Here is a 13,964-nt window from a genome sequence, read left to right as displayed (position 1 = left end):
AAACCTCTGACTACAGATATGCCCATCACTCATCCCGGCAGGGCTGGAGGTGATCCTGTGACATATACAATTAAGATTAACAACAGCGCTCAGATTGAATGAGGAAAAACGCGCTGCTGAACTACAAGCATCTGTAAAACAACCCTTATGAAAAGGCTCTGTCACACTGATGGAATAAGACAAAAGGATGCTGCACAAGATTAGAAGAATTCAGAAGTACGTCGCTGGAAATGATGCATTTTTCCAGCGAGCCTGGCTCCTTTTGTGCTGATTTTCTGTGATGTGACAGCAGCCAGGGGATAAATCTCTCTTACATTTTTCTAGGCAACGTAGGAAAGTTAACATTTGAAACCTAACCGCTCCAAGACACTTCCATGGAAAACCAACGCTGTTAACACTTGCCCTGAGAAAACCCAGAACTCTCGTAACCCAAGTGTTGATTTTCCTTTAGGTCAATTAATTTGACTATCAGCATGCATGGAAGCAGAGAGCAGGAAAAAGCCCAATGTAGCACATGGTTGTGTTTCACCTCCCCACTCCCTCGGCTCCAACCGAAGCCACCAGCAACCGAAACACTTTGGTGGAATGGTTAGTGTGGCCACAGCCGAGCCCTGCGCCCGCCACCCTGCTCAGAGCTGCCTTTGTGGAGGGCAAAAGAAGCGGGGCTTTATTGCAGCAAACATTGGGCCATTGTGCGCTGCATTCCTCGCTTTGTGCTGGAGGACTGCATCTGTTTATATGGCAGCCCTTGACGAAGCGGGGACACTTCACAGCTCTGAAAGACCATTCTATAAATGTCAAAGGGCCACCTTGTCTGGCCACTGCCGCCTCCACAGCTCCATCTCCCCCACCAAGGATGCCCCTGGAGAACCCAGGAATCTCCAGCCTGGGGCTGTGCCGTCTCCTTGGGCGCCTTCCCAACACCACCCGCTGGGACCTCAGTGGTTGGAGAAGAGCACAACGGTCCCAGAAAGAAAGGTTGGATGGGTTCCTCTATGGTTTAGCATGAGAAGAAGCAGCAAAAGCCAAACAAACCACAAAATCTCAAGCCCAAACGGTTGCTTCCCAGAGCACCCCTCGGAGTTGACGGCAATATGGGGACCATAGAATCATCGAATTGTTTGGGTCAGAAGGGAACTTGAAGATCATCCAGTTCCAACTGCCCTGCCATGGGTGGGGACACCTCCCACTGGATCAGATTACTCAAAGCCCCATCCAAACCAGCCTTGAACACCTCCAGGAATGGGACATTCACGACTTCTCTGGGCAACCTGTGCCAGTGCCTCATCACACTCACAGGAAAACATTTCTTCTTAATATCTAACCTATATGGGGCAGGCAACCTCGACACAGAAGAGGACACATCCATAGGGAAGGCCAGGAGATGAGGCTGGTCTCTGCTGGACACACTGGTTTAGCACAACACACTCCCGGATCTCTAATGACACCCTCTCCAAGGAAGGGGCAACAAGCACTGCTTGAAATGAGGGTGGGCACCACCTCCCCAAACCAGAACTCAGCCACAAGAGCTTAAAAAGGCAAACCAAGATGGTTTTTTGAGGGCAGTCAGTGTTTACTGAAGCAGCAAGTCTGCAATGGACAACAGCAGAATGGCAAAGCCTGCTGGAAAACCAACAAAATAACAGGATTTCTTAGAAGCTGCAATTACTGTAGGGGAGATAACAATCTGCCTTTCTCTGCGGCTGTGTCCAGCCACTCATTAATTTCCCATCCCTTTCTGCAGCCGAATAAAAATGGGTGCAGGTACAATATTTACCTGCTCGTGATGGAAGTGAGGAAGAGAGCTAATCGTATGTAAACGATGTAAGAGTATGTACTAGGAGAGAGATTTAGATAATAAAAGCACACAGAAAAATATGCTGTAACCGAGTATTCTTCTGCTTTCATGACATCCACATGTAACAAATTCTGCTACAAAAAAGAAATCTGTTCTCTGCAGAGCGATGCTGACAAGGCAATACTGGGCGATAATGAGCCACTGTGTGTGCTCAGCTGATCTATAAAAGGGAGAGCAGCCTTTTCAAAATAGTGGAAAAGGAAGGAGTGGTGTTTGGCCTTGGGGGTTTTTGGGGGGCTCCCAAGGTCTTACCTCCGAAGGGGAGCAGTGCCCAATGTGATTTACTGGACTGCTAAAATACTGCAGGATGGAAATAGAGTTCCCACGCAAAGAAGAGACGTTTCAGAAGTGTGATGACACTCTAAAGACAGAAAATGAACATTTTCTCCATGCAAAATGAGAACTCCACTGCCTTTCCCCCAAGTAACCTCCTGCGGCTGGGATGGGCAGAAACCCTGGGAACAGAAGGTCTGTCTCATCTCAAACATGGGCACCCTTCCTGCCCAGGCTGGCAAAGCTCCTCAAAAACCTTGAATTTCAATGGATCTGCATTTTCTGACTTACAAAAGAACTCCCAAATTCTGTCTGATGTGGCTTTATACCACATGATACTCAAGATGTGCTATCTGCAATCCACCTGGGTGCTCCCCAGCACCATTAGGACCAATGCTCCTTATTGCTTCCCCCCTTTCCAAGCTCTCTTTCCATCTTTTCACATCCCACCACCTCTGCAAACCCAGCATGTGGCCCTCCCTGTCCAGCATCCCCAAGCTCCTTCAGAAACCCAAGCCCTTATTCAAAGGCCTTAACAAAGAACACTTTCCAGTGCTGCTGACCTTACTCTCACCAGCAGTGCTCTTGCAAATCCATATAAGTAAGGGTCATAAGATCAGCCTCTCCAAAGAGAAGCCCACCACAAAGGAGGCATACAGGGATGGAGACTGCCTCGCAGCACCCCTGCTTCAAGGGACAGTCATGTATAAACGCTCTCAGAGATGCTCTGCCTTAATTTTTTGTTTAATAAGACAAAGCATGAGATTCCCTTGAGGGGGCAAAACATCTCTGAATTAACACTTTGGCATTTCTAGGCATATTTTATCTTTTTTTGGGTTTCCCCTTATTTTCTTTTTAAACAGAAATGAGTGACAGTAGCTTTCCTCAACATGACTTATGCCAAGCCTGCGGCACGAACTGTGCATGACCCAGGCTCGCGCGCTGCAGATCCGTCTCCCCAGCCAGCAGTAAGGACAGGCTGCTCAGCTAGCGAGGGAGCAGAGCGCTGCACACTTGGGCAATGGGTTTAAGCACTGGACACAAACCAAAGCTAACATTGCCTTTAAGCAGCACATCAGAGCCTCTGCTTCCCATCGCCCTTCTTCTTGCATGGAAACTGAAGCATAGGAAGATTTAGCAATTTAAATTGATTCACAGACCCCAGTTTGCATCTGTTTTCATTAGGGACAATGACAGCATATTATGTGTGTTTGCCTTAGAGCTTTTTGAGGGAACTGGAAAAACCTAACCCACATTTGATGGTTAACCCAGGTTTAGCTAAACCACAAGGGAATCCCTGAACATCCCACAGCGGCCACAGCTCTCCTCTTGCATGCTAGCATAGATAACGGTGCACCATGAGTTGAAGCGAGCGTCACTTTGTCTTCCCAGAATCGAGGTAAGTTACTTTAAAACACAAAACCTCCCAGGGAAAAAGGGAATTGAGGGCTGAACCCTTTTGCTAGGCAGCGGCATCTCACAGCACCTTCTCTGCTTCACATCCCAAATCGTGGGGCGCAAGAACTCCTACAGTTGCTCATGGGCTGAACACTTCATCCCTGCAGCTGCAGGGCCATGCTTTGGAGAAAAGCCTCAAACCCCTACTCCCTGGAATAGGAAAACCTTGAATGAATGCCTTGCAAGAGGTCAATCAGGGCAACAGCATCTCTCCCTCCCTGCACCAGGGCACAGGAAAGTCCTGCACTGACAAGCCATCCGAGCCCCAGCCCGCTGGATCACACCAGCAGCGATCCTTGGCCATGGATGGCTGTTTCTACCCATGTTTGTAGCTCAGTGTGGGGCTGCTCAGTTCTGTTAGCAAGGTGAAAGTAAATAAATGTTAAAAATGCAGAGTCATTTGAAATCCCCTGCTCAACAGCAGCACACGTTGCCTCGGCTGGGCTGTGCTTTGCTTGCATGCAGTCCTGCTCTGCTAAATAAATCAGCCAGCGGACAGGTTTACACAGGAAAATTATTTCCACATGCATTTAAATATCTGCGCCTGTATGGCTCCTCACGCTGGTGCTTCACAGCAGGGAACAGCTTCCCCTGAAGCAAACCCCTTTCCTCTCACCCTGCTTCCCAGGAAGATCCCCGCTACGTCCCAGAGCTGCCGTGAGGAGCAGCTGCTGTGACAGCTCACTGGGCCATGGGTCAGCTGGGGACACGAATGACATTTTGGGAGAAGACGCATGGCAGGACACGGAGGGCAGGGATGTGCCAGGTGCTGCAGAGATGGTGCGAGGAGCCCCAGCATTCCCACCGCTGTTGGTAGGGCTGGAGACCACTGTCTCATCTCAACTGGGTTTGCTGCCTCTGCGTTGGCTCCTTCATGGCTGTAGGGAGCAGGAGATGAGAGTACAGGCAGACGACTGCCCACAGAGAGAAAAGAGAAAAACAAACACACAGCAGTGCAAGCCTGGGAAATGCAGGCTGGCCAGCTTGGGCATGGTGACCTTTGTCTAGGAATTTCACCTTCACCTTTGACTCCTCCACCAGGTAGGGTCATCCCTTCTCCTTCAGAAAAGGACAGATGGACAACAGAGCTTTCAGCTCAAGGTACCCAAAAGCTGGTGAGATAGATGCAGCTCCTGGGGTGTCAGCTCCTGGCTGGGGCCACTTCACCATGGGCTGGGGCCACCACCAGGCACCCTTCCCACTCGAGCACATCCCCGAGGCTTTGCAGCGGGAGCACAGCCCTTCCAGCTCAGCCCATGCACCATCATGAGTCACCGTCCTCATTCTCCACTACTCCGTGACCTTGACCGTAGCCCTTGAAACTTCAGCTTCTTTCTCCACCCTTCCTCTATGGACTATGGACACTTCCAGGCCACAGCTATCTTTAGCAAGCATCGACAACAGCATCCAACACAGTGAAATGTGGTTTTATCTGTGGTTTCTAGGCGTTACCGCAACATGGGGAACACACTCCCCCTCTCTGAGATGTGTCAGCCCTCTCTGCGCAGCCCAGGATTGCATCCAGCCCCACAACACAAACTCCAGCTTCAACTGCACACAGTTTTTCATCCAACAACAAAAAAAAAAAAGTCACCCAACCCAACACAGAGAAATCCTCTGCCATCCCAGCGGGAAATCTGTGTGGATCTCCCCAGATAATCAAATTTCAAACACCACCCAAACAGACCTTTGATTAGCAGCCATGGAGTCCATTCACAGCGACAGCGTGTCAGGTCAATGTTCACTCCCAAAATCAACTGTCTGCCTCGGGAAAGGGATTTTTCTTTTATTTTTATTTGATGGTCTGCATTTGAGGTCTAGTTAATAAATAGTGTATTTGGGTGTGCCATCTGGCCAGCCATCGAGCATGCCTCGAAATAATACTAATAGTCATCACACGGTGGTGCTTTAAAAGGTCGTTTTACAAAAGCCTGCGCAAGCTGATTGAAACCTATCCGGCATGGTTTGTGTGCCCCGAGAGCTCAGCCTTCAGGCAGTCTGCCTCTCAAAACAGCCACTCTCTAAAGCGTCAGAATCCAAAATTATGCTGCTGTTTTACCCGAACAGTGGTGACTTAAACCAGCACGCTGGAATTCACTTGTGCAAGTTAAGAGTCGGGGTGGTGCTTTAAAAATAAAGAAAGAAATACAGCTTACAGTGTTTTTAATGTCAATAGAACAGAAGCTGGCTGCTGTTGTTGAGCAACACTTGCATGCCTCATCCCAAGCTGGGACTGCCCGGAGCGACATTCACCACTCCTCCAGGTACTCGGCAGCAGGTTGACATCAAAGCCAGCACTCCAGATCCAATTTTTTCAGCAAAAGAATAAAAAAAAAATCTCATTCCTGGATTCACATGCGCATCCCCCTGTAATGCAAAGAGGCTGTTGTCCCAGCCGTTGTGACAGACCCCAAGGCAGGGATGCACCCTAGAACCAACATTCCAGACACTTCCCCCTGGCCATCTCAGTCACAGACAAGCCATAGATGTGTTTTGCCCTGTGTTTGCCACCCGCAGCCATCCTGCTTTAAGGCAACAGAAACACAAAACCTTCCAGGTGTATTTACCCTGCTGGATTTTGCATCACTCTTTATTTTCCCACACACTTTGCTATGCATGAGGCTGCCCATCTTACAGCAACACTGATGCCCCCAGCCCTACAACACAGACAACTGACCCAATTTTCCTCTTTTTAAACACCCAGAGGTCATTTCCGTCTGTAGCAAACCTCACTGCGCAGGGGAGCGAAATACAGAGCGATCTCTTAACATCAGTCCTCTTCCCAAAGTCCTCCTCCAAATGTTGCCTCTTCTAAATGCCTGAGGATCCAAATCTCCCATGACCCTCAAAGCTGTAAAATATTTCTGAAGAGGAGAAGCTAGGGAGGTCCTCTCCTATTTCTGTGTTTGTACATATTGTGGTTGGGTGTGACAGCTCACTACATGCAATAACTTCACCTCGTTCTCCTTTACCACTCAGAGCATCTCACCTGAAGCTCCCAAGGGCGTTTCTTGTCTCTCTCCACACAGTGAAACGTGGAGAGACGTCATTCACGTCTGTGCTTTGCCCGCTGCGTGGTGACTCAGAGGCAGGGCGAGAACGCTCTCTCCCAGTCAACCCAGTTGCTCCAGCAGCCCCTCCCTCTTCTCCAAGCCCTCAAATATAGGATTCAACCCACCTGCCTTTCTGCCCAATTTGCCTTTCCAGTAGATCTGACCAAATTCAGAATTTCTAGTCTGTTAAACCCTGATGCTTCAGGACGCATCTTCCCATACCTAAAACCACCACTGAAAAAGCAAATGATAAAACTCTACACTTTCCACCCCCAAGAATCCCATTTTTCAGTAAGAAGGTCACTCTAGTCAACTGGTGAATCGCTTTAAGTTCTGATTTTTTGGAGCTTATGTAAGCAGAAAAATGCAGCATTGAAACAAAGAGAAGGACATCAACACAGGGTTTGGCTGTTTGGAAAAAACAAATGTATAAAATAATTACAAACAGCATGTCCCTGCAGAACACTGCGATTCTGACTCAGACTTGGCAGGAAAGTGCAGGTGTTCAGCATGCACTGAGCCCGGATCAAACCCTAAAAGACAACAAGGCTCATACCAATGCAAGGCAACCACTGCAGAAGCATCTAGACACAGGTATCGCTTCCCTCAGAGGGCCCCAGAGAATCACAGAAGCACAGAATCATTTAGGTTCGAGAAGACCTATCACCAAGTCCAACCCTGAACCCAACACTGCCAAGCCACCACTAAACCACGTCCCTAAGTGCCACATCTACACAGCTTTTAAACACTACCAGGGATGGTGACTCCACCACTTCCCTGGGCAGCCTCTGCCAGTGCTTGACAGCCCTTTCCATGAATCAATATTTCCTAATATCCAGTCTAACCCTCCCCTGGTGCAGCCTGAGGCCATTTCCTCTCATCCTGTCCCTTGTTACTTGGGAGGAGAGACCAGCACCCACCTCGTCACAATCTCCCTTTCAGTGAGCTGTAGGCTGATGAGGTCTCCCCTCAGCCTCCTCATCTCAACACTAAACAGCGCCCAAGACCCTCAGCTGCTCCCAGAGCCCTTGTTCTCCAGACTCCTCTCCAGCACCGTTGCCCTTCTCCGGACACGCTCTGACATCAAGGTCAAGCTGACAGGCAATTAGTCGCCCAGTTCCTCCTTCCAGTCTTTCTTGTAGAAGGGTCAGGGTCTCTGGGAATGTATTTGCTTACTGAATTTCTGGCACCCAGGAAGGCTGGAAAATGCTGGAAGGTGGTTTGCAGGGGCATCTCCTCCAAGGAGAGGCCTTGCAACTCACTGCCCTGCAAGCGTGAACAGGAGACCCAGAGGGTCTGGCTCCTGCTCAGACCATTCTTTGCATGAATAAAGAGACACCTTCAACTCAGCAATAAATCTCTAATGACTGACAGAGCACTGGAAGTTGGAAAAAAAAATAACTGCATGCTAGGTTTTAAAAGGAAAAATGTGAGGGTGGGTAAGGCGAAACGAAGAGGAACACATTCATTATACAAGAACTCAAAAGCATCAGCAACAGCAACTTTCTTGAAACAGAAAAGAAGAGGAGGCGGCAGGGTTAAACACCAGGCAAGGCAGAAGCCAACACTTCTGCTGGGCTGCTGCTGCTTTCATGATGCTCAGCAAGGGCAGAGCACAAAGCTTCGCTTACCTCTGGTGTAACAAATACCCCACTGGAAAACAAACCTCTCCAAAGCTCCTCCGCTCCCCTCCCGAGCTCAAGCAGGAAGGTAGTCCCATCTGATAGGGACTAATGGATGCACAAGGCATCAGAGGAGAGGTTACACTTCTGTACAACTCAGAAATGCAAGTTAACTCCCTTGTGAACTGCTGGTGCTTTTGCCACAGCTATGGGTATTTTTATAATCCAGATCATGAAAGACAGGAAGAATATATGCTTCATGAATTTTTATAAGACCAGCTTCCTTCCTGCTTTTTCTTTTCTTTTTTCCTTCTTTTTTTTTTTTTTAAATACTAGCAGCAGATGACAAGATCCATTCTTGCCAGATCTGCATCCCAAATCTCAACATCTCCAAGTCCCAGTGCTGCGCACACAGCCCCCCTGGGATGCTCAGCGAAACGCTGCTTTACTTACTCATCACAGTGGGTGCTGCTGGAGCCGGTGGGGCTGCAGCCACAGGGATGGCACCGCTGGCTCCTCTGCTCCAGGTAGAACCCCTCAGCACAGCTCTCACACCGCAGCCCTGTGTAGCCTTCGAGGCAGGGACACTGCCCCGTCGTGGCATTGCATTCGGCTGCGCTGACACTCCCCACGGCGCTGCAGTTGCACAGGTCTCCTGCAAGGGCAAAGAAAGGCTCAAACTGGTGTGCTGGGGGCATGGCGCTGAGCAAAAGCCCAGCGTCACGGGCTTCATTTACTTGCTCCCTTTGCTTACCCCAAGCTAGAAACACCATAAGGATGACATTTGCATTAACATGCTGAGATAAAATAATACTGGGAGCACCCTGGGGTTCAAATCTCCATGGTTGTTTCAAATCTCCCTCCAAAAGAGAGCTAGAAGATTATGGGTATAACAATTTAAATGCATGTAGAATCATAGAATCATAACATTTGGAAAAAAACTCTAAGCTTATCCAGTCCAACCACCAGCCCAACACCACTGTACCCACTGAACCATGTCCAGAACTGCCACACCTACTCATTTTTTGAACACCTTCGACTCCACCTTCCCTGGGCAGTCGGTTCCAGTGTTTCACCACTCTTTCAGTAAAGAACTTTTTCCTGATATCCAATCTAAACCTCCTCTGGCACAACCTGAGGCCATTTCCTCCTATCACTTGTCAGTTGAGAGAAGACCATATATATGTGGCTGTATATAATGTCTTTACGTATACATACACACGGATACCCATTCATGGCTGTCTGGTTATAGCACTCCAGGAGCTGACAAGTGCTCACTGTTGCAATATTGGGATAAAATCAGTCACAGGTGGCAAAATCACCACTTATAAGATCCTCCACTTCCCACCTCAGGAATACCCCCCCTTTTTTACCAATAGCTTGGTCTTTGTGACACAGGACATACACAACACACCCGCACGACGACCTGGCACCAGCATCTCCCACAGATGCAGAACGGAGACAGAAGAGATGGTACACACAATCCCTCAAGCTACAGCTAGCAGAGCAGAGTTGCTCCAGGCATCCGGGCCAGTGGCAGGGCTCCTGACCCAAGATCCATGGCAATCTGCCCTCGGGGGACCACTGAGAGTATGGAAAACAGCTTTAAATACCGAGGTGGAGGAGCTAGGGGTTGAAGACCTCCTGGCTACCACCCTTCACTGCCTAAACCACAATGGGCCACTTTCAGCCCCATGGTGACCGAGGGTGGCATGGGGGACCCACTCGTGTGCCTTGGGGATGCTCCTTATTTACAGAGGTTACAGAAAGCCCAAACCCAGCTTTATTTTTTTTTTGTTTATTTTAAAGAGAGGAGCAAATCTTTTGATCAAGTAATGAATTCCCAGAGTCCTTGCACATTATTTCTTGTAGTACTTTAAAGTACCAAACGCATCGAAGAAAACAACTTCTCCCGGCAATTTGTTTCTGCCAAGAGCTTTATCTCCATTCCTTCTTTGCAAAATATTTAGTGTCTTAATAATTTAAAGTCTTTTCCTGCCAAGGGTGAATTATAAACAAGGATTATTTGCAGAAATAGCACATAAAGCATCGGGAGCTTTACACAACCACTGGTATTTGTTATTCCCTGAGAAAAGCCAGTATTCAGCGCACTTCAGAGGGGAGAGGCCAGGTCCCCATCCCCAGAAAACTTGACTTAAAGTTCAAATCATATTGAGAAGACACAGCACTAATGTTCTGTCAGCTCTAGTATTTGAGGTCTTTTAACATTGCACACTTGTGCCCCAATGCAATGGAAAGGATCTCAGCAGGTGCCTGGATGGGACCGCACTTAAAACTCAGTGACTGAATAAAGGTGAATTTATGAACATGTGAGTAACCTGCCAGAGACCTGAGCCTCTTTAGAAACACAAGCCATAAGGTCTCCCTCAGCAGCATTAACAGACTCCCCAAAATCCTCGCCCTGGGTGCATTCACCAGGGTATTGCAGCAGAACAGAAGGCCCAAGGGGGCAGATTATTGAGCAGTTTGGCAAACACGTTAAATGAATACAGAAACACAATTATAGCTTGACTACTCAAGGAATCACAGAATCACAGAATCACCAGGTTGGAAAGGACCCACTGGATCATCGAGTCCAACCATTCCAAACACTCCCTACACCATGTCCCTCAGCACTTCATCCACCCGTTCCTTAAACACCTCCAGGGAAGGTGACTCGACCCCCTCCCTGGGCAGCTGTTCCAGTGCCCGATGACTCTTTCTGTAAAGAATTTTTTTCTGATATCCAACCTGAACCTCCCCTGGCGGAGCTTCAGGCCATTCCCTCTTGTCCTGTCCCCTGTCACTTGGAGTGCTGCAAGCAAAGTGGAAGGAAGGACGCCCATCTTTCCAGACAGGGATCATGCAAAGCCACACGAACTCTAACTGACAGACAGCAGCACCCAGCTGTTAAATAGTCCCTGGTGCTTTTACTTTTCATCTGTTGTCTTTGAACACACAAAGACACACGAGTTATTTGGCTTTGTTACCGTATCAATACATCCACAGTATCCCCACTGAAGTAATTTTGTATCCATACACCTGTGAAACTGCATCTAAATTTTCTTCAATCTAAAGTAGCAAATAGGACAAACGCCTCAAGATCTGCAATCATCCACTTCAGCATCCACTTCATATAATGAACCAAATTCCTATCTCATATCGATTTGGGCAATTGGGCTTCTCCCACACAACACTTGTTGTGCAAAAGCACCTTGGAGTTTGTCAAACACGCATCAAAACAAATTTACCTTTCAAAGCTCATAATGTTAGATCGCGCTGTTAGATCAGATAGACTCAACTAAGAAAAGAAAACCAGCATTTTATCAGTTCTAGCAGTGATAGGAAGCACCGAGAGGACCCAGCACAGCAGCAATGAGCTGCCCCATGCAGGGACCACCCTCATGCTGCAGGAGCACCACAACCAAAGCCACCATTGGCTGCATGTCAACGCCATCCCAAAGCTCCAGCCATACCAGCCAAGAGCTGAACTTCTTCAGCTGAAAAGCGATGGGTGCAACAAGCCAAATCCCATTTCAAAGCGCCGCCACCCTGCTGGCAAGAGTTCCTCCACACTGATGGGGACCATCCGTAAGCATTGCCCCACTCCTATCCTCTCCATCTGATGGACATTGCTCGCCAGGAGCCACCAGAACCCAAAAGGACACACAGACACAGCCATGGGCACATTGCTGTGAAAATTAAATAACCTTATGCGCTGCAAGAGCCTGAAAGGACTGTGCTGTAGCAGGTTTTGTGAACTCGATTGATGACCTTGATTTTGTGGCCATGATTGCACTATGGAAAAAAGGAGCGCTGTCCCAAATACATTACACTGACAGGAGCGTGGACAACTGATGTCACCAGCATCTTACCTTCCAAGAAAATGAGGGAAAACCTGAAGTCAGAGAAGAGGGTCTTGAATATATTGGTGAGAGGCTAGTGTTTCTCTTGCCCTTTTATTGAAGGACTTCAGTCTTCCACCAAAAGGGAGGTGTTCCTCACAGGGAACATCACCGCTACCTACAGGAGGCCTACATGCACTGGGTGGCAGCCAGAGGCGAAGGCAGGATCCAACCAGGCCCTGCTGCCTTATCTGAGAGATGCAAACAAAGAAAAAGCAGCTGACTTCAGCTTGATCTTGGCAATGACACCAACTACCAAACTGGGTGTTCCTTTCAGTGGCAGGGCTGTCTGTGCACCGAGACGCTTTTGGAAAGCCATACGCTTTCCAAAAAGCACGCACAGCAACTTCCCAGACCCTTTTTTTTTTTCCCCTTGCAGATCTTTGCCATCAAAATTGCACCATCAGGTCCTAACCTGGAGGCAGCTCCACCTCAGCAGCTGAACACAAGCAGCAATGCTGAGGCCACCAGCTCTGCATATAGCGATCCCCTGGGAGAGCAAGAAATGCTGCAATAATCCAAAATAACACTGGTTAAAAAGCAGCTTTTTGTTTGCAGGCTCGGGGAGCGCCAGCTCCATGCCTCGACAGCAGTGGGGGAGGCTGGTTCTGCTGCCGGTGGGGGCACGGAGCTGAGCCCACCTGCTGGAGAAGCTATCGGGAAGCTCCAAAATCACCCCTCGAGTGTGTGATAAGGCACAAGGGGGCAGATACAGAAGACATCTCCCAAACAGGTCGTTTACTTGTGGGTCCTGCCCCCTCTGAACCACTCCAGGGGTTTTTGGGGAGGGATGGTGGCTCACCTCAGAGGAGCATCATCACGCATAGTCCTCCCCACCCACCCACGTCGCACCCAGCTCGCTCGTGCATCTGCCTGGCTGATGCAACACAAAAATGCCCTGAAGCCCCTTTGGTTGGGCAGCAGAGGAGAATCAGACAGCAGCATTAAAATCCATTGCCTAGCGCAGCATCGAGGTTTGACATGATGATTTACCAGACTATGAAAACCCGAGGCTTAATTTAAAAGACACTTTGTTGTCCTGACAGCAGCCGGGTTCAAGAAGGCAAGAATGGTCCAGAGCCAGAATACAAAAGCAATGGTGAACATCTACCTTAGATATCTGGGAACACAGCAAAGATATGCACTACAGGAGAAAACCAAGGAACATTACCCTGGCTCCTGGCCAGAGCCTGGTTTTTTGGAGCCTTTATTCAGTTTTCTCAAGCAAGTATTTTACTTTTGAAGGTAACCTTCAAAAACACCTCACGAAGAGCTTTTGCAAACACAAAGGAACAAACAAGAGTGGATGAACCCTGGAGCTGCCTCATGCTAGGATGCTCAGCTGCGGCTGGAGGTTTTGTGTTGAGGTTGGGATAGCACTATCTGCACAGAAACCACAGACACCTCTCAGGGAGGGGGCACTCCTCCTAGAACCAACTCCCACCTCTCCCTGACTTTGTATAGTTCCCCACCCTTACTCTGCCTCAGTTTCCCCATCTGCAGGGTGTTCATCCACCCTCCAGGGCCCTTAAGCCCTGTCCATCTCTGCCTCTCTTTCCCCCTTTCTCAAACACGAAGGTTTCCCTTCCTTCCCCAGGAAGCACCACGCAACACCTCAAAGCACTTGGCTCTCAGTGCTAAAAACCACAGCCTTAGCTCATGAAGGTGTTGACAGGCTTAATTAATTAAGAGTCCGATGACACTTCAAGATCCCAGAACAGCAGCACTACATAAGCAAGTATCACTGCCCCATGTTACTCTTTCAAGCATAAAAACACCCAAACACTGCTCCCTT

At 48.7% G+C, this 13,964-nt stretch overlaps 1 protein-coding gene across 1 annotated transcript in view; it reads right to left on the bottom strand.

Annotated features, from left to right (window-relative positions):
- Positions 1 to 13,964, bottom strand: part of MEGF9 (multiple EGF like domains 9) — a 56,878-nt gene that overhangs the window by 18,655 nt on the left and 24,259 nt on the right. Inside the window, exon 2 of the mRNA XM_054084428.1 lies at positions 8,718 to 8,919. Coding sequence (XP_053940403.1) covers positions 8,718 to 8,919 — 202 coding nt within the window. The remainder of the gene's footprint in view (positions 1 to 8,717; positions 8,920 to 13,964) is intronic.

Source organism: Cuculus canorus, chromosome 19 (assembly GCF_017976375.1).
Source record: "Cuculus canorus isolate bCucCan1 chromosome 19, bCucCan1.pri, whole genome shotgun sequence".
In the NCBI taxonomy this organism is placed as follows: Eukaryota; Metazoa; Chordata; class Aves; order Cuculiformes; family Cuculidae; genus Cuculus; species Cuculus canorus.
The sequence above is the reverse complement of the archived record's forward strand: the minus strand, read 5'-3'. Positions and strand labels throughout refer to the sequence as shown.